The sequence below is a fragment of the Cydia splendana genome, chromosome 2 (genome assembly GCF_910591565.1).
Source record: "Cydia splendana chromosome 2, ilCydSple1.2, whole genome shotgun sequence".
Lineage (NCBI taxonomy): Eukaryota > Metazoa > Arthropoda > Insecta > Lepidoptera > Tortricidae > Cydia > Cydia splendana.
In genome coordinates this window covers 13,166,895-13,186,421 of record NC_085961.1, presented here as the reverse complement: position 1 = coordinate 13,186,421, position 19,527 = coordinate 13,166,895, and the positions used below count along the sequence as shown (strand labels likewise).

The window sequence follows — 19,527 nt, the reverse complement described above, 5'->3', positions numbered from 1 at the left end:
AATCCGCCGGAATGTATTCGGCGCCATACGTTCTTCAACACGGCTAGCCGTAATGTAATACAGCGAGTCATTAGCCGCCGCTTTGACAGTTTTTAGTTCCCATTTTTAACACCCGTGGCGCTGCCTGACAAACGCTGGGGTGTCCATCAAATCTGGAGTTCGTCGGACTGTTTCTTTTCAAAAAACATTTCTTTCGCAACTTAACTAGACGGAGCCCCGCTTCGCGGGGCTCCTATTTCTGAGCGGTTTGCCCTTCGGGCATCTGAAGCTACCTAACGAACCTAACCTACCTACCTATTGATTTAGTGAGACGTCCGTGAAAACATTACACTTTGGGGAAAAAAGCGTAGGTAGGTAAGTAGATTAGGTTCGTTAGGTAGCTTCAGATGCCCGAAGGGCAAACCGCCCAGAAATAGGAGCCCCGCTTGCGGGGCTCCGTCTATTTAAGTTGTGAAGGAAATGTTTTGGAAAAGAAACACATGTAGTGCGGTGGGACCATGGTAAAAATAAATTAAATTGCAAACATTGTCAAACTCCGGTTACGTAGGCGACCGAAAGAACTGGTCACTCTACAATCTAAAATAGTAGTACGATGCGGCTAAACGTTGGCCGCCTTATTGAAGAACGTATCGCAATGACAATCCGGCTAATCGTCGAACCGCCGCATTTCAAAACGCCCCTGTTTTTGATAACGGCTAGCCGTAATGTAATACGGCGGATTATACGATCGGACTACGACATATATATTTTATACATCCAACTAGGGATCAAATCAAATTATTTTTATTAAAATATTTTGTTTTTTTTAAGCGGTTTCGATTCCCGCCTCGGTCACTGGTGGACTTAGTGTTAGTTGCTTTTTCTTTAGTGTATGATAATATATCTATTTCAGTTTATATTTAATTTACCTACCTATAAATGTAAAAAAAAAATTAAATGCGTAAGTATAGTTTACATAGTTTTGACAAATGACCGACGCATTTGAGCCTAAGGCCGCAGTTAGACTATCTAATCCAGTAACTTTGTCGAATTTTGTAACCTGGCTCTTTTGCGTCAAATCCGGTAGTTCTGATTTTTTGCTGTTGATGATGATGATGACTTATTTATGATGTTGGCCCAATGAATAATACAAGTTTGTGACTTCGAGCGCCGAACGCAACTTTGTCAAATATCGAAAAACCCGCGAAAATTTCGGTTTTCTTTTAGAATTGGGCGATTATAACCCTAAAGGACTACATTTTGATAGTGCCTTCTCAGAGCGTTTTTAAAGTGGACTAGATTGGCTACAGTACGAGACTAGAATTGTCTCTGTACATCTAGGTGTTTCAGAAATAAAACCTTTCAAAATTTATAATTTTTTGAAATTGATTTCGTAGGGTAAGTAAGTGCAGTGAGTGTGCATTTTTGTCTCAGGCGATGCAGCTTGGCACCATTGTCCCTAAGGTCAAACAAAGCTGATTTGGCCAGGTAGCTTGAGATCGTACCGTGCCTACCCCCCAAAAAGGGAGGCGCAAGGGTCGGATCACCAGGTCCAATCTATGCTATATTTTTTCCTGCTCTTAGCAACTAGGGCAAGTAATATATCATTTTCATATAATTTAGGGATTCCTTATTCTATAAAGTATCACTACAAAGCAGGCAGTCATACATTTTTTTGGAAAAATATGTAGGGGATTGAGTGACGATTTCCATAGAAATGTAATTATGGCCAAAGTCAAAAGATAAAAATGTAAAAAAAAAACACTTAACTTGGCGTTCTTAAGCGTTCGGCGCTCGAAGTCACAAACTTCTAGCCTATGACTGTGGGGTTAATTCAATTAACCAGCAAGCTAATTAATTAATAGTAGGTTGGTAAATTAGGTTTTACGTTACTTTCTGTTCAAGTCATCTAAGCTAAATATGATATCAATGTATTCAGTATGATGCCCTGAATACATATAGGTATATGAGATGACAAGCGCGAAAATGATGGGGGTAGTAACTGTGGCGTCAAAAGTCGGCGGTACAAAAGTTATTATGTTGTATGAAAATGAAAATGTTATAGTATGTTATATGTATATTTGTAATCTACTCAACAAGCCCTTTCATTTCATATTTTTTTATTGGTACTGCTGACTTTATGACGTCACAGTTACTAGCCCCACCATTTTCGCGCTTGTCATCTCATATATTTATTTGTCTTCAGGACATCATACTGAATGCACTGATACCAAACATCCTATATCCGAGATGACTTATGCGAAAAACGATTTCTAGAAGACATAGACAAAACAAAGTACCGACTGACTATGTTAAGTAACATGCATTTTTCTTTACAAGTAAAATTTGGTCGATTAGCGCGACTTTAAAAAACATCTAGCAACAGACTGGAAGAACAACTAGGTTAAAAAAATAAACTTAAGAAGTATATTTTTAATCTTTTTGATGTCGTCTGAGTCTTACAATTATTCACAAAAATTTATAATCACTACGGTTATGAGATTTTAAGATCTACTTACCTATTACTTTTAGAGTAAGACTAAATCCTCGCATCCAGCTCATCCCTAGCTTGGAATCAAAGCGGATGAAAATCCTGTCCACGTCCAAGAAGCGGTAGGCGCGTGGCTCGTTCAGGTGGTACGAGAAGATGATGCCTTCAGCACCGCTGTCGTCTACTTGACCTGCCATCAATAAAATAGGGTATTATACACTTCAACTAGGAAATACGGATATAAATAGATGATGGGAAAAATGTGAAACATTTGGCTACATACTTTAAATCCCAAATCTTTACAAAATATAGCTAAATGTGAATCCTAAAATCAGATCCTAGGCTAAAAAGAAGAGAAGACGAAATTACTAACCTGGTTTGACCATGAGGTAGTCCCCTAAGGCACTATTCACAGCTAAGTCAGTCACATTTAATTCGATGCCCTGTCCCTTGCCAGTGACAATCCAATCCACAACTCTGTTGGTAGGGTATCCTGCGGGATAATTTTCTGATGTGATAACCTTAGTTTCGCCATATTCTAAAGTGATTTCATTGACAACATGGTCATCTGAAAGAGCTACAACGTCGAATACGTCGCTGTGTTGGATCTCAAAATCTTTCATCAATTTTACTAGCTGATCGTCTGATAGTTCATCGACATTGACAGATTTATTTGGTTTTTCGTCATTTTTGTCATCAGAGAGTAAAGCATCGTTGATATATGGGACTTCTTCCAAGAAAAGTTCTTCAGATTTTTTTTGTTCAGCTGCAAATTTAATCGGTTCGTCATCATCATTTTCACTGCCTTTAGCTTCTATTTTAGCTAGAGTATCATCTTCGCTGTGTTGTGCAAATAGATCAGATAAGTTGCTGTCAAAAATGTTTTCATAATCAGACTTATCGTCTAATTTTTCATCGGAATTTACTGCGTAATCAACATCAGCGGGTTTAAGTTTCTCGTCTTCCTTGCTGTCGCTTTTGGTAAGTTTATCCAATGTTTCAAATAACTTGTCTAAGTCTTCATTCAAGTCTTCATAAACATTATCAACCGTATCATCATCTTCTTCCGCCTTAAAGCTAGAATCAGTATCATTGACTTCTTCTTTACTGGCAATATTAATCTGATTCACATTTTCAACTTCTTCTTGTTTTTCATTATCACCAACGAAGTCAAGATTTTTTTCTTTTGTTTCATTTTCAGCAAAATCATTAGGTCTTAGGCTTTCCTCCAATATAGCGTTCGTTTCTTTTATTATATTATTTAACTCGTTGCTATTTACTTCAGCAATTTTATCATCGACAGCAAAATCGTTCGGTTTTTCTTCTTCTTGTTTAATAATAGTTTGTGCTTCTTCCATGATTCGGTTGATTTCTTCAATCGATTCAGGAGGTGGAAGAGGAACAATGCTGTCATCTTTAGAATATTTCGGTTCTGGTATTTGCAAGTCTTCATTATCTGAAAGATTTGCTTCTAAATCATCACCACCATATAAAGCATAGTCATCGTAGTCATTTTCACTTTTTGATTGACTAACATCTTCATCATTTCCATCATCAATGTCACTAATTAGCTCAGCTATACTTTTGTTATCATTTTCACTATCTAAATGACTGTTAAAATCTTGATCTTTTCCATCACCATTATCACGAATTGGCTCAGCTCTGTCTTCATAGTCATTTTCACTTTCTAAATGACTTTTAATATATTTATTATTTCCATCATCACTATCACGAATCGGGTTAGCATCATCCTTAAGTTCTTTGCTTTGCTCAGACCTATTGTCTTCGAACTGATAATCATTTATTTTACCTTCATCTTCTGCTTCGTCATCTAACTTTTGGTATTTTTTTATATCTTCTTGCACTATTTTATCGATTTCATCATGTTCTCTTTCGATAGCGACACTATCGTCAAAGTCGCTATCTTCTGCAGAGCCTTTTTGTTCGTCATTGTAAATGCCAAGTTGTGCGAGTCTTGTTTTGAACCACTCGTCGTCATACTCTTTCCAGTCATCATCCCAATCACCAGCAGACTCATCGCTCTGGGCTGTAAAAAGATACAACTTTATAAAACTCCTCCTTGATTTAAATATTTACTATTAATTTATTATAATTAACAAATTCCCGGAATCGTAACTTTTTACATTTTTTCCTTTAATATAAAATTTAACAAATTATGTTTTCTTGCTTAACGCTTGACAGACTACAGGAAGTCGTACATGCCGAAAGTATACTTTTGACGGGCTTTCAATAACTATTATAATAGGTAACCAAATAATCAAGTCAGCAGGGCATCTGTTCGTTAAGGAAATGGTAAAAACATGGCAACAAGACCAAAGTTTAGTTAAAAGTCACCCAGTAGTATACCTACGAAGTATGTATGACACAGTTATTATCATATCAAGTGGTAAACCTAATAACTGCGACCTGTGCACTGTCCAGTGACACTCAGGGTCAGCTGACTGACTCACTGTTATCATTACTGTACACTGGCATTCAAAAGTGCATGCACATGTTTCAGCCGTCATATTAACACATTACGGTCGACATCTATCCATGCACTTTTGAACGCCACTGTACATGCCGTCTACAAACAAAGCACATTAAACACTGATTTAAACTTTCACGATTATTAAACATTATCAAACTGCACAACGGGACTTAATCGCGTATTTAAGTTTTAAGATTTACCTCCGACGTTTCGAGGACGGCGTTGTCCCCGTGGTCTCGGAGAAGACTGGCTCAAGTTGACATCAACATCTTCTAGCCGCGCGAGTATTTCGAACTACCCGCACTTGGTCTTGTTTATCAGTTTGAACGTTTTGCGCACTAGGGATGTCACTCTGTCGACACACAACACTAACGATATTCGATTTATCGACTGTCGATATTCGATTCCGCTTACATTTACTAATGACTGGATTCCATGTGGATGAGATCTTAAAACCCTCGTCCCGATTAAAATTGCAATGTTTTAATCGGGACGAGGGTTTTAAGATCTCATCCACATGGAATCCAGTCATTAGTAAATGTAAGCGGAAACGAATATCGACAGTCGATAAATCGAATATCGTTAGTGTTGTGTGTCGACAGAGTGACATCCCTAGTGCGCAAAACGTTCAAACTGATAAACAAGACCAAGTGCGGGTAGTTCGAAAAACTCGCGCGGCTAGAAGATGTTGATGTCAACTTGAGCCAGTCTTCTCCGAGACCACGGGGACAACGCCGTCCTCGAAACGTCGGAGGTAAATCTTAAAACTTAAATACGCGATTAAGTCCCGTTGTGTAGTTTGATAAAGCACATTAAAGTCGGCGAAACGTAAGAATTCATATGTTGACAGCTAGGAATTGACTCTTATTATATCTACGAAGCTAAAGCTATCAGATAAACGGTAGGTTTTAGTTGCATATATAGGCAAATTCACAACTGTCAAGTAAGTACTTAGATATCATATCTTATGTTGCTCAGACTATAATTCGAAAGGTTACTTTCAATTTCGACCGATACCTACGTGACTCTAGGTTTAAAACAACATTGTAAATGTATTGTTTTCAAAGAAGTGCGCCACAAGTTTCATGAATGTGCTTTTTGTAATACGCATTTTATTTATTACGTTCCTAAAAAACTTAAAAGTTTTGAAGTAAAGATTATGATTTATAAATTAGAATGAAAAACAGAAATGGCACGCCGCGCGAAACTTTCGATGGAAGATATGGCCGCCGCGCAGGCTTTAACGTTTTGCATGTACCTACTACCTGCTCTAAAAATATTAGTTAGTTTTAGTTTGATACTGCCTTTGCAAAACAAATATAGGTACCAAGTCTAGTTTTTATGTAAGAACTTAATTTATTACATGGCATTTGCCCTTGATTAAAACGTAAAAATTCATTATAAAAAACCCCTAGAGAGGAGGTTCTTAAGTAATATCGCGAATCGGAGTTTATGGTTTTGCTGTAGGTAATGTAGGCATCTGTTTGCCAGTCATTTTAAATGCTTATCCCTATATATATTTAAGTAGTATTGCTGCTGACTGTACTAGTGTAAGCATTTTAAATCCTTCAACATTCATGTTTACAACTGGGTTGTCCTGTAACTAAATATTGTATCAAAATGATCGCAATAACATTCATGAGATTCATCATCAACTGACGTCAAACCTTCTATAGATTATCTAAGAGCGGATAGTTACAATTAATTTCTTGAGGCCTCTTTTATGAAAGGGCTCATGTGCGGTGGCGCCTTATGGTGGTTAGGCCTAGATTCAATTTAGAACTACTAGGTGGACTGAGGAACGCACGTGGTTCGTGACGTCAATAGATAACTGGTGCAAATTTACATCAACACCCGGTTACGGACCGGCCATCGTCAAGTATCTACATTATTATTTATTTACTGTTATTTATCCAAACCAAAATTTCCGATATTGAACTTGAAACGAACTAAATCACGATAAGTAGGTAGTTGATACGTTTTGTAGGTAATTCCTATACGTTTTATGCATAATAATATGATAAAGCGAAGTGAGTGCGAAGTCAGACCCAAGCACATATTATTACATGTATATTTTTTTGGGCTTATTATTAACCGGGCAACTAAAATATTAAACAGGAACTTTCATTGGGCATATAATAATATAATTTGGCTGTGCATTAATATTTTAACGCCAAAAAATATATATTAGCCTCAAATATAAGCATCATATTATTTAAAAAACTGGCAGCAAAATCAAGCCACCCAAAAAAATTATAGGGAACTTATAGTGATAGGTTGGCGACTAAAATAATAAATTGGCATCTAATATTGTAAAGCGATCATAATAAAATTTAGTTTTCATCTAGTTGTTCACACCTAAGTAATCAACTATAGTCATAACACTCATAACTGAGCATGTCGTTTCAGCTAGGTAGTATTTTAACACGAAAGCAGTTAAATTTAATGAATATTGGTCACTTTTTACACAAAACACTTCAAATTAATTTACCAATACGTAATGGTCAGTATACTTATAGTCGAAATTTATATTCATGAAACGCCTAATGGCCATTATACCATTAGATCTTTAAAATTTTAATTACTAATTTCAATAGTTTCCATTGTGTTCTGCTAGAGTCAACAGATAGATGCGACGACGAGCAAAGCGAGGAGGAGCGTGTTAGGTTGACCGTGTAATGACCAAACAAAATATTTTAAAAGAACTTCATTTATGAATTAATAGATAGCCGTTTTCTTTTGAAAATGTGCTTCATAAATGGTCTCCAATATAATAATTTAGTTGCCAAATAAATACTTGGTACCTGCCTAAAAATAATCAAAAGCTGTAACAGCATTAAAATACAACTCATATTGATATATTTTAAGGCTCCGTTTTTGTTGCCAAACTATTAATTTTAGTACCCATTTCTATTTTTTTAAACTACCTAAATTCGATTAATTAGTTGACCGGTTAAATACGTGCCTTTTTTTTGTAATGAAACAAAATTTGATAGAGAAAAATATAATGGTAATACAGGGGATCGAAGCGTTGACTACTTAAGGGGCCCACTGATTATCAGTCCGCCGGACGGTATCGGCCTGTCAGTTAGAACAAAATTTTGACAGTTCCGAACAACTGACAGGCTGATACCGTCCGGCGGACTGTTAATCAGTGGGCCCCTTTAGAAGTTATTTCGTTTCATGGAATAAGTAGCAGTGATCTTAAATTGGGACTGAGTTTGCTGGAAACTAGTATACATTCTTCTTCTTCTTCGTCCACGCGTTATCCCGGCATTTTTGCTAGGCTCATGGGAACCTGGGGTCCGCTTGACAACGAATCCCAAGAATTCACATAGGCACTAGTTTTTAGTAGTCCGGTTTCCTCACGATGTTTTCTTTCACCGAAAAGCAACCGGTAATTATCAAATATTTCGTAGGTACATAAGTTCCGAAAAACTCATTGGTACGAGCCGGGGTTAGAACTGCGACCTTCGAATCGAAAGTCGGACGCTCTAACCGCTAGGCCACCAGTGCTAAACACATAGGGTAATTCGGCAGTAACTGCCCACTGTTAGTAATTGGCCACCAAATGAATTCTATTCACCTTTAAACAGAATTCATTTTAGTATAAGGTTTCAGTAACTGGCCAGCTTTCAATAACTAGCCGCCTTATACTAAAATGAATTCTGTTTATAGGTGAATACATGGTATAATAATATACTCCGCCTGGTACTCTATTCCGAGATTCGCGTATGACCTAACTGACACGGGCCTACGTCATCATGCTGTTTACAGGTTCTCAAACTTTAAAATGTGGGAGAATTTTAACCAACGGTGAAAATTATTTTAACGGCATTAATTTTAAGTTATTCATGTAGAAACATAGTAAAATAAAACAAATCTAATGTATTAAATTAAACTTTATTTATCTATACAAGACAAACGTTTAAAAAACTAATTCACAGTTACACATTAATTACCAAGCTTACGACGTGAAAAGTTTGGAAAACACTGCGACTGCTGACACTGAGCGAGAAGGAAATAACAATTAACACGCGTTCGACAAGAATGACGGCCAGGGCATGAAGTTATCTAGATCCGAATTGTCAAATGTGACAGCGCTATCCTGTGTTGCCAGTAATGTAAACAGAATTACCCGAACGTCTGAAATTTCTTTCGTGAATCGGAAGATATTGCTAACGAATAATTAAAAATGACGTGTTATTGTAAAATTTAAGATAAAATACATTATAAACGAAAATTATACAATTATAAAGAAATATTTTAACTTATTAACCATAGCTATAATGTACCCATGTAACATGTTATGTTGAAATAAAGTGGCAATGTTATTGTGACGTAGGCCCGTGTCACTCTGGGAATAGAAGACCATGTTTTATTAGACCATGGGTGAATAGAATTCATTTTTAGTTTAGGGTGGCCATCAGTTTTACTAAAACCGGCCAGTTACTGGCGAATTACCCTACTAATATACATTATAAAAAACCCCTTAAACTACAACAAAACTAATATACCTACATGATTAGTTAACAACAATAATATTAGGCACCAGGCACGGTTACTGACTTTTACTTTAACAATGTATCACAACGTGGTAATGTTGATCAAAACAAGTTACTTACTTAAAATTGTAACATTTGCGCTTGTTTTAATCTATTTAAGGAAAAAGGATTATATTTACATATTTACCTTGTGACATATATTATATTAGTTATAGGTACCAAGCTACCAACTCATATGACGATTTCCGCCATTTTAGTTATTTTATTGGCCACTTCCTATGTCCATCATCAGATCTGCTCGATGGTACCATAATATTGCATTGTCACCCAACTTACGTAATTATGCAGGTCAAGTTTCAGCTCAACTAAATAATGGGAAGTGGGTCTTATTTTGATTCGGTTAAATTGTGTTCTAATGTATGGGCAAGACAAACGAATTATAGCCCGCCTTTTATGAATGTAGTATGATACCTTATGGTACGGTGCTTTACGCACACTAGCGTCCCTTCCCCTCCCCCTGACGCAACCCCCCCTTTTTGCATGAAATATGTCCCGGTTCACAGTTTTTTACATTTTTTGAGGAAAGTATACATTTTAGGTCAATTTCACCAAAAATATATTTTTAGGTTTGTTTTTTTTTTTCAATTTTTTTGAATGTATTTGTACATAAAAAGTAAATGCTATTGGTAAACTTGTCACCCAAAATGGATTTTCACTTTTTTTTTTCGTAAAACTTAGGTTTTGCAAAGTGTTACTTGTCACTTTTTGACATCTATCAATAAGGATATTTAGACTACGTCCCATAGTAGCAACATCGCCATCAAAAAGGCGTTTTGCACTATGTAACAATAAAAACTTGTTTTTTTTTTAACTGGTATTAACTCTGAAACTAGCAGGATTAAAAAAAAAATATAGTACATTTTTGTCTCTAAATATGATCAGGAGTACGCTGTTAAAATTATTCGGATTCCTCGTGTTACATTGTGTATAATAAATGAGTTTCGAATCCTAAGTAAAAACTATGTTATTTCGAATTTTAACAAGCTAATACATGAATATGGTGCATCATATAAATAAAAATGGATATGACCTTTTTTATTAAGAATTTATTAAGGATTATTTCTTTCATTGACACTTTTTTCCTAAAATGTATACTTTCCTCAAAAAATGTAAAAAACTGTGAACCGGGACATATTTCATGCAAAAAGGGGGGGTTGGGTCAGGGGGAGGGGAAGGGACGCTAGTGTGCGTAAAGCACCATACTCTAAGGTATCATACTACATTCATAAAAGGCTGGCTATAATTAGTAGTGTCCGACCGAAACATGTTTTTTTGCCGAAACCGAAACCGAAACCGAATGTTCGGCTTTGGCTCTAGTTTCGGCCGAAACCGAAACCGAAACCGAAACTTTTGTAGACTGGTTAAAATCGTTGAAAAAATGTCATAAAACCGCTTTTACACACATATTATGGGGCTGTCAACACCCAATGTCCTTGAAATTGATGTTACTTAAGCAGTTTTTTAAGAAAATTACTAGAGTTAGACCAAGATAATTCTGCAACGATTTTGATAACACACACACGCAGTGCAAGTGTTATTTTAAACGTCAAAACTTCTATGAAATTATGACGTATAAATAACATTTGCACTACTTGCACTGCGTATGCTATCAAAATCATTGCAGGATTTTCTTGGTCTAACTCTATTCATTCATCAGTCAAGCTAACATGTAGATACAGGGTCAACCAAAAAACCAACCAAAAACGCGAGCGCAGTGAGCGCGAATTTTTTTGTTAACAATATCGCAAGGCCGGGACCGATCTTCACCTGGGCCTAAAAGTCCGAAGTGCCCCAGTGAGGCGAACTTTCATGCGAAGTCAAAGCCGTGCTTCAGGCTTCAGGATAAGTAGTTGAGCACAGACTCCAACCAATGTCCATTGTATTAAAAAGCGAGACCGCAGGCCGAGCATGGCGCAGCGAAGCTGAAGTAGAGGACATGTGGAACACAAATCAATGGTAAATTGAGGTAAAAAGTGAGGCTAAGGTCGAGCATTCGTATGAAAAACTGTACCGGGGACACTTTTAAGGATTTTTTTCTTCGTTTTAACCAATAGTCAGCTGTTCAGCCCCGTAAAATATTAACTATTGAGAAAATCAACTTTGCGGCACTAGTTGAGCGAAGCCTTTAGCCTCGCTTAAAATTTGCCATTAGAGGTAGATAGGAAAATTACTGAATAAGTGAGTGAATAAGAGCGTAATAGTAGTTTGTGTTACAAGGGATCAAAATGATATATTTCCGTCAAGGGCGTACATTGAATCCTGAATGAAGCGATGGATTCTACAACAGAATCCCGAACGTAGTGAGGGATTCTAAAGTAGAATCCTGAGCGTAATGAGGGATTCAAGTGTTAAGGCCCAAGACGAAATAATTTTGATACCGTGTGACACATACTGCTTTTCACATCAACTATGAGGAAAATAAAAAAATCATAGTGTTGACACAATCTGATGCTTAAACAGATTATTTAAGCTAAAAAAAATGTAAAAATAGTGTGCTAGAACAGAAAAGTGTTACTTTGATCCCTCCTAGCAGGGAGGAAAAGTGCCACTTTGATCCCTCCTAGCAGGGAAGAAAAAGCTCTTTTCCGAATAGGTGGTGTGAAAAAGACATTGTTCGACTCGGGCGGTAAGAGCGTGCGACTTTCAATCCGAAGGTCACAGGTATCTGTCTACATAGGTAATGAGTTTTTCGGAACTTATATACGAAATATCATTTGATATTTACTATTCGCTTTTCGGTGAAGGAAAAACATCGTGAGGAAGCCGGACTAGTCCCGATAAGGCATAGTTTACTCTTTGGGTTAGAAGGTCAGTCTGATGGCAGTCACTTTCGTAAAAACTAGTGCCTACACCAATTCTTGGTATTAGTTGTCTATTGGACCCCAGGCTCCCATTCCCATTGCCACGGCTCGGCAAAAATTCCGGGATTACGCGAGGAAGATGATGAGTTTTCTTATTATTCTCTTGCCCAGGGCCCAGTAACATGCGACAGTGCTATCTCATTCACTCCGATACAATTAGACAGTGTGCGCGTTATAGGTATTGACAGCCTCTTAAGACTGCGTCGACCGTCCAGTGGCACCCTCATTAGTGGAATTGTGTTTTACAATAAACCAATTAATTTCTGTACCTATACATGAATCAGTATATGTAGGTATTAATACCTATTGTTGTCCTACTTATTCCCAACTTTTGGTCTTTGTCCGAAGTACCGTTTCGTAAGTTTCGGCCGTTTTTTGGCCGAAACCGAAACTACAGCCGAAACATGATTTTTTGGCCGAAACTGGCCGAAACCGAAACCGAAACCGAACCTTCGGTCGGACACTAATTATTATAATTAGTTTAAGCGTCTGCGACGTCTGAGGTTAATAATTCTTTAAGTTTAGATTCTAAGTCAAGTTTAGTATCATTTTCAACTAAACTAAATTAAAGGTGTAGACATATATTTCATCCAAATCGGTTCAGCGTTTATTGATTTCCCATACAATCCTACACCTTACCTTTCATTTTTAAGGGATTTTTTTTAATAAAAACTATCCTATGTTCTTCCCCGGGACTCAAACTACGTCTATACCAAATTTTGTCTAAATCGGTGCAGCGGTTATTGAATCCCCATACAAATTTCCACCTCCCTTTTTACACCCTTTAGGGCTTATTTTTTACATTAAAAGTATCCTATGTTCTTCCCTGGGACTGAAACCATCTCTATACCAAATTTCAACTAAATTGGTTCAGCAGTTTAAGCGTGAAGAGGAATAAAAAAAAAAGTATTTTTTTCATATTTTATGTGTTTTTACTTCGGAATGGTGCCGGAATGATATCATAAATGAATTCGGCATCCCCGATTTATACGAAAACGATACCAAACTTGGCCTAGTAACTAAAATGATATAGATATCAAGATAAAGTTGAGAGCCCCCCCCCCCTAAAAATTTACATCAAAAATCTCGGTGGCTCCACTTCTTAAATCCATCCTTGGGTCCTAAGGACCAATCCTGCCAAAGGAAATCTTTTGTTCATGCAACGCCGTCGTTTAGGGCTTCCACCCTCGACTATAAATGTATTGTTCATTATTTAGGGAATGATAGTTATTTTTGAAGTGCGGTCTTATCCGATAGGTACTATATTAATGCTTACTTAGATGCCGCGACCACTACGTCAGAGGTGATATGACTACCCATTTCACAATAACAAGTGATTAATTTGTCTTTTTATAGTACCTATCTAATGAAGCTATGATTAAGCCTAACTAAAAATGGTAAGTATTCTATTGAAAACTGACCAGAGTAATTACGTGGAGTTTATAACCCGTTTGTTATTTTTTCTTCTCTCATTTCTCATGTGGTTTTATTTGTAATAATTTACTAATTTTCTAAATGGGTACAATTTTAATTTTGATAATTTTGATGTTTGCGCATAGTTGCGCAAGTAACTAAGCCCTAATTTTGACAGTGCGTGATTAATTTCCACATGTTTACTAATAAGTGTTATAAGTAATATAAATATATTATTATTATTTTCGAAATTGATACATAACTAACAGCACTAACAAAAAGCACTAACAGCATGCTGAGGGCGTTAGACGAGCGCCTCGACTGCCCGCTCACTAAGTACTGGGCAGAACTAGTCATAGGTAGGTCTAAGTAGATATAGGTTACTAACATAGTGTTAAGTCTAAAAATGTTACTAACAAAATATGGATCGCTTTTGGTCTGAAATAAAGAATTTTTATTTTATTTTATTTATAACTGGGTGATTCTTAAATTGTGTCCAAAAAAAAATTTTTTTCATAAACGTTTTAATTTTTCACATATGAGCTTGACCATATGAATCAAAAAAATGCTTTTTATGATTCATATGGTCAAGCTTAATACCCTCAGGAAAGGTAAATAAAATGAGTACATAAACACGGTTGTGACAAAGTATCCCCCAGTCGTGACATTTCGGCATTTTGGTGGCCAACTCGGCTATTTTGATTTATATAGTTATTTTAACATAGCCTAAGTCACTCCTATGACTACGACAAACCTAATGATAGCTCAGATGTTGAAATCCGTCAAACTATAAAGGCTGTAGAGCGTGACAAAGAATTCCATACAAATCATACATACATACAAGCGAAAAACATTTTTTTTTGCTTTGGCAATCGGGCAATAATAGCAAATGATCTGTAGCTAATAAAAATGCATTTCTGAAAAGTGCATATGCCTCTAAATTAATCAAACGAATTAAGAATATGACACGACAACGTGTCTATATGTCACGAACGTGGACTCAAAAGTCCGTGGCGGTGATAGATTTTTGAGGCCACGGTCGTGATAATTTGGAACATGTTCGATATTACATAACCATTTCCTTTGATTTTGCAAATGTTAAATAATTAGCTTAATCTGCAATGTATGAGGTATATCTTATGTTACAAACAATAACGTGAAACAGCAACTTACTTTTAAAACTCTAACACGGCGGTGACGCGTTAAGGTTGACCGTTTTTTCAAATGAACACAAATAAATAATTTTTGACAAAACTTCTCCCTTCAGCCATTTGTAAACCTGACAACAACACAGTGTTGCTGTTCTAAAAAAACTTTAATAAGGCTGCCAGTAGTAAAGATAATTTTCTAACGAGTACTGCATGTTTATATTACCACGCGCGGTGGTGACGCGAAAACTAATCACAAAATATATGTTGTTTAAAATTATATAAAATCGTTATAAATCCATACAATTTTTAAACAGTGTTGTAGAACAAGGATTAGAGGTAAATTGCTAAGTATATTGATATAGAGTTTACTTATTTTCACAAAAATACATGCTATTCTTACGTGTTACACAAAAAATGCATAAGAATAAGAATCACCCTGAGTTTTTATGACTCAGCATAGTTTATTAGGTAGTACTTCTTGTGATTTTTGTCAAATTCCTCAGATATGGTCTCGTTTTCAAGAGCTGAATTATAAGGATTTGTCGATACAATTCAAATCAATTCAATTTATTTATTCGAAAGACAACAATGGCCCATGGTGGTTAGTATGGATGGCCTACAATAGGTACGTACCTACTATTTTAATTGCCTACCTACAAACCTACAATAGGTACGGACCTACTCTTACCTAATATTTTTCTACCGATAAAGCGGGTAATTTTCGTTTGGAGACTGCCTATTTAAGCAACTTTATAACGCTATAAATGTTTTTAAATGTATTTCATAAATAGCGCATGTTTATGCACTTACCTATTCTGCAGATTAAGACAATCAATAAACAAAAGAAACATGTACTTAATATATGTGTACGTAAGTAAGTAGTAGTCTGTGGTGGCCTTTGGCAGGTCAATAGTACCTACTCTTATTTACAGCGAAACTTTGTTTAGGTAGGTATTCTACAATTTATGTTTAAATAACTATAGGTAATAGATTTAGATGTATGTACTTGCATTTTGTTACTAATATTATAATTATCGTCACAGCAAAACAATGAAAGGTAGGACATAACATACCTACTCTACTCTCGATGTATAATACCTTCTGACTTTGACCTACATTATTATGCAGAGACCCGTTTAAATTTTATCTTTCCTTTATTGACAACAAGATCGATCCAATTACCTATTTAGTAGCTGATATTTGTACAGGTAATCATTTCGGAAAATAATATACAAGTGGATCTAATGCCATTCTAAACAAACGTTAGATGATTATTGAATGTATTTATTCTATGATAGATAAATGGGAAAGAATGGAAATAAAATGCTTGTCATCTGCTTGTCTTAAGTACTTAGTAGTCCCTATCGTGTGTTTTGATAAATACCTATTATATATACCTATTTATGTTCTGAAAATAAGTAATTATAAAATAAATATTTTTTACACAAATTGACTAAGCCCCACACTTTAAACTCTCTCGTTTTGTTCACATATTTAATTATGTAAACGGGTTTACCGCGATATAATTTCATTGTTTTTACCTTAAATTCCGACGTTTCAGCTGAGTTGCACCAGCTGTGGTCACGGAAAGACTAACGTCCCAGCAAATGTCAACGGCGACATGCATAAAACAACACTAAACTACCCGAGTGTCATCACAGAAATAAATCCCCTTACCGGGATTCGAACCCGGAACCATCGGCTTCATAGGCAGGGTCACTAGTCACTACCCACTAGGCCAGACCGGTCGTCAACTGATTCAAGTAGAATTACTATTTTATTTGTCAGCTACAGTGAGCTCTAGCTAGCATCTTTTAATACAACATAGGGTAAATCGTCAATTACTGGCCACCGGCTAATAACTGGCCACCCTAAACTTAAAATGAATTCTATTCACCTGTAAACAGAATTCATTTTAATATAAGGTTTCAATAACTGGCCACCCTTCTATAACTAGCCACCAGTTATTGACCACTTACCCTATGGTACAATACAAAGTCTATGGGATAAATATTTTTTCTGCAACTAAAAATAACTATCAGCTGGCATAAAAACTTGTAAAATATAATGTCAACAACTTCACTTCGTACTTGGACTCGTAGAAGATGCAAAATGAATATTTGGACAAACACGGCCCTAATGTGTTGCCGGTATATATGTAGGTAATAAGGAAATGTTCGTTTCAGCTGGCGCAATCCGGCGAACACAGACGCATAAATAGGAACATAAAACATAAGTATAGCTAAAGTGCTAAATAACATTTCCTTAGTCCTACTACTAGTAATAATATCCATATTACTAATTATGCGGCATTCAAATTACCAAAATAAACAATTAGGTACCGACCTGAAGCCCCAACGACGAGTGCACACAAAAATAAAATCCAAATCTTCATATTAACATATCTAGCTGCCTCACAATAAATGGTATCAAGTATTCAATAACAGTTTGTATGAAACGTGGAAGAATGAAAGAGTAACGCGAACTTAATGCGCGCACGCCGCCGGTCGGAAGTAGACTGTCGTGTTTGTATTGTATGGGCAGATGATAGGCTATCATTTGTGCGAATGTATGGTGTACACGCGATGGGTATATTGGCTATTCTAAAATCCAAATAAATAAATATATTTAATATATTAAATATATTTATTAATTATACATATTATTTATTTGTTATAAACCAAATGGCAGTCAAAATAATGGTGTTAATTATAGTCTATTATTTATTTGTAATATTCTTACTGTGTTCATTTTTTCAGCAATTGAAATTGAAACTTTATTCATTTTTAGGGTTCCGTACCTCAACTACCTCAAAAGGAAAAAACGGAACCTTTATATGTTTGTTGTCCATTTGTCTGTCCAGACCCTTTATCTCGGGAACACATGGAAGTATCGAATTGAAATTAAAACCATATACTCAGGTTTACAGTCCCTTAAATCTGTGAAAAAATCAAACTTCTAAGTTAAAGCAAAAAAAAAGATACGGCCGCTTATGCCACAAAAATGTATATGTTGACCTTCTCAAGGTAATCAAAATTCATAGGGTACCTAATTCCCGTTCACCTAGAACTATGAAATTTGGCAAGTAATATGTTCTTAGAGTCGGACCATAAAAAGTCTGCAGCGGATTTGATAGCCCACGCAGTGCAAGTGTTATTTATACGTCATAATTTCATAGAAGTTTGATGTTTAAAATAACATTTGCACTGCGTGGGCTATCAAATCCGCTGCAGACTTTTCATGGTCCGACTCTACACTACAAGTACCTACAGGAAAAAAATCTCAAAACTATAAATTTGTAAAAAAAGCTGTTAAATTTGTACGGAAGCCTTGGTCCTAAGTCCTAAGTTCGACTCACACTCGTCCGGTTATTTAGCTTACAAGGTGATAATTTCGTGTGATCGCAATGGCGGCAACCGAAAGGCCAAAGGGTGTCATTGCATTATAATGCGAAAAGAGTATATTCCTGTGTCTTAAATTCCACTGCCGCTGTTACGTGTACATTGTTGATAATGAAATTGTTATTGGACACCGCCAGATAAAGTTTTCTTTGTGATACAGAACTAACACTGTTGCGGCTTTAAACTCTATTAGTGCGCCTTAGTAAAATATCGATAACACAAAGATAATCACTTGCACAAATATAAATTTCATAACAATTTTTTGTGTGACATATATGAATGTCCTGTGTACTTAGTAATTTTTTCAGAGAACCTAAGTAGATACTCTTTTTATTGTTGTCAATAAGTAAAAAGATCTTACATACACTCATAAAAGTTGCTCTATGTTCAAAATATGAAGCAATTAGTGCACAAGTCTAACTTTAAATATTAAGTTAAAAGTACTTGCGAATATGGACTAGTATGAAATGGATAAAATAAATGACTTATTAAAAAAACCGGCCAAGAGTATGTCGGGCCATGCTCAGCGTAGGGTTCCGTAGTTACACTTCCGTCACAATAGGTTAAACTGGAGCTATATAATATATCTACTTATATAGTTAATTTTGATGCGAGTTCGCAACTTATGTCATTATTTACGAGTCCCGAAATGAAAACACATGGGACCAGTAGGTACATAATGACACTTGCACAAGTACCTACACCAAAAGAACGGAAAAGCAAAAAAATCATTTGTATGTGAAAATTAACTTTGCGCACGCTAAACGCCAACGTATTGTACCATTTTTTGAGCAACCGTTTAAAAAAAACCGGACAAGTGCGAGTCTGACTCGTGCACCGAGGGTTCCGTACTTTTTAGTATTTGTTGTTATAGCGGCAACAGCAATAAATCATTTGTGAAAATTTCAACTGCCTAGCTATCACGGTTCATGAGATACAGCCTGGTGACAGACGGACGGACGGACGGACGGACGGACAGCGGAGTCTTAGTAATAGGGTCCCGTTTTTACCCTTTGGGTACGGAACCCTAAAAAACAAGGGGTTGCACTCCGGGAGTGCCGGCAGAAGTGAAAACTCAATGACATTGTAACTCAAAATATTAATAACAGCGCCATCTAGTGCAAAATGTCTGCAGCACTATGTATAATTGAGGTTAACGTCATCTAGCGTTATTT

General features: G+C 36.2%; 1 protein-coding gene across 2 annotated transcripts in view; it reads right to left on the bottom strand.

Moving 5' to 3' along the window:
* LOC134804384 (uncharacterized) overlaps positions 1 to 17,465 on the bottom strand; it is a 36,928-nt gene extending 19,463 nt beyond the window's left edge. For both annotated transcript variants that reach the window (XM_063777428.1, XM_063777425.1), the window contains exons 1-3: positions 17,298 to 17,465; positions 2,844 to 4,517; positions 2,499 to 2,660 (exon numbers count right to left, since the gene is read on the bottom strand). In XM_063777428.1, coding sequence (XP_063633498.1) covers positions 2,499 to 2,660; positions 2,844 to 4,517; positions 17,298 to 17,346 — 1,885 coding nt within the window. In that variant the 5' untranslated portion in view covers positions 17,347 to 17,465. The remainder of the gene's footprint in view (positions 1 to 2,498; positions 2,661 to 2,843; positions 4,518 to 17,297) is intronic.
* Between the last annotated feature and the right edge of the window lie 2,062 nt (positions 17,466 to 19,527).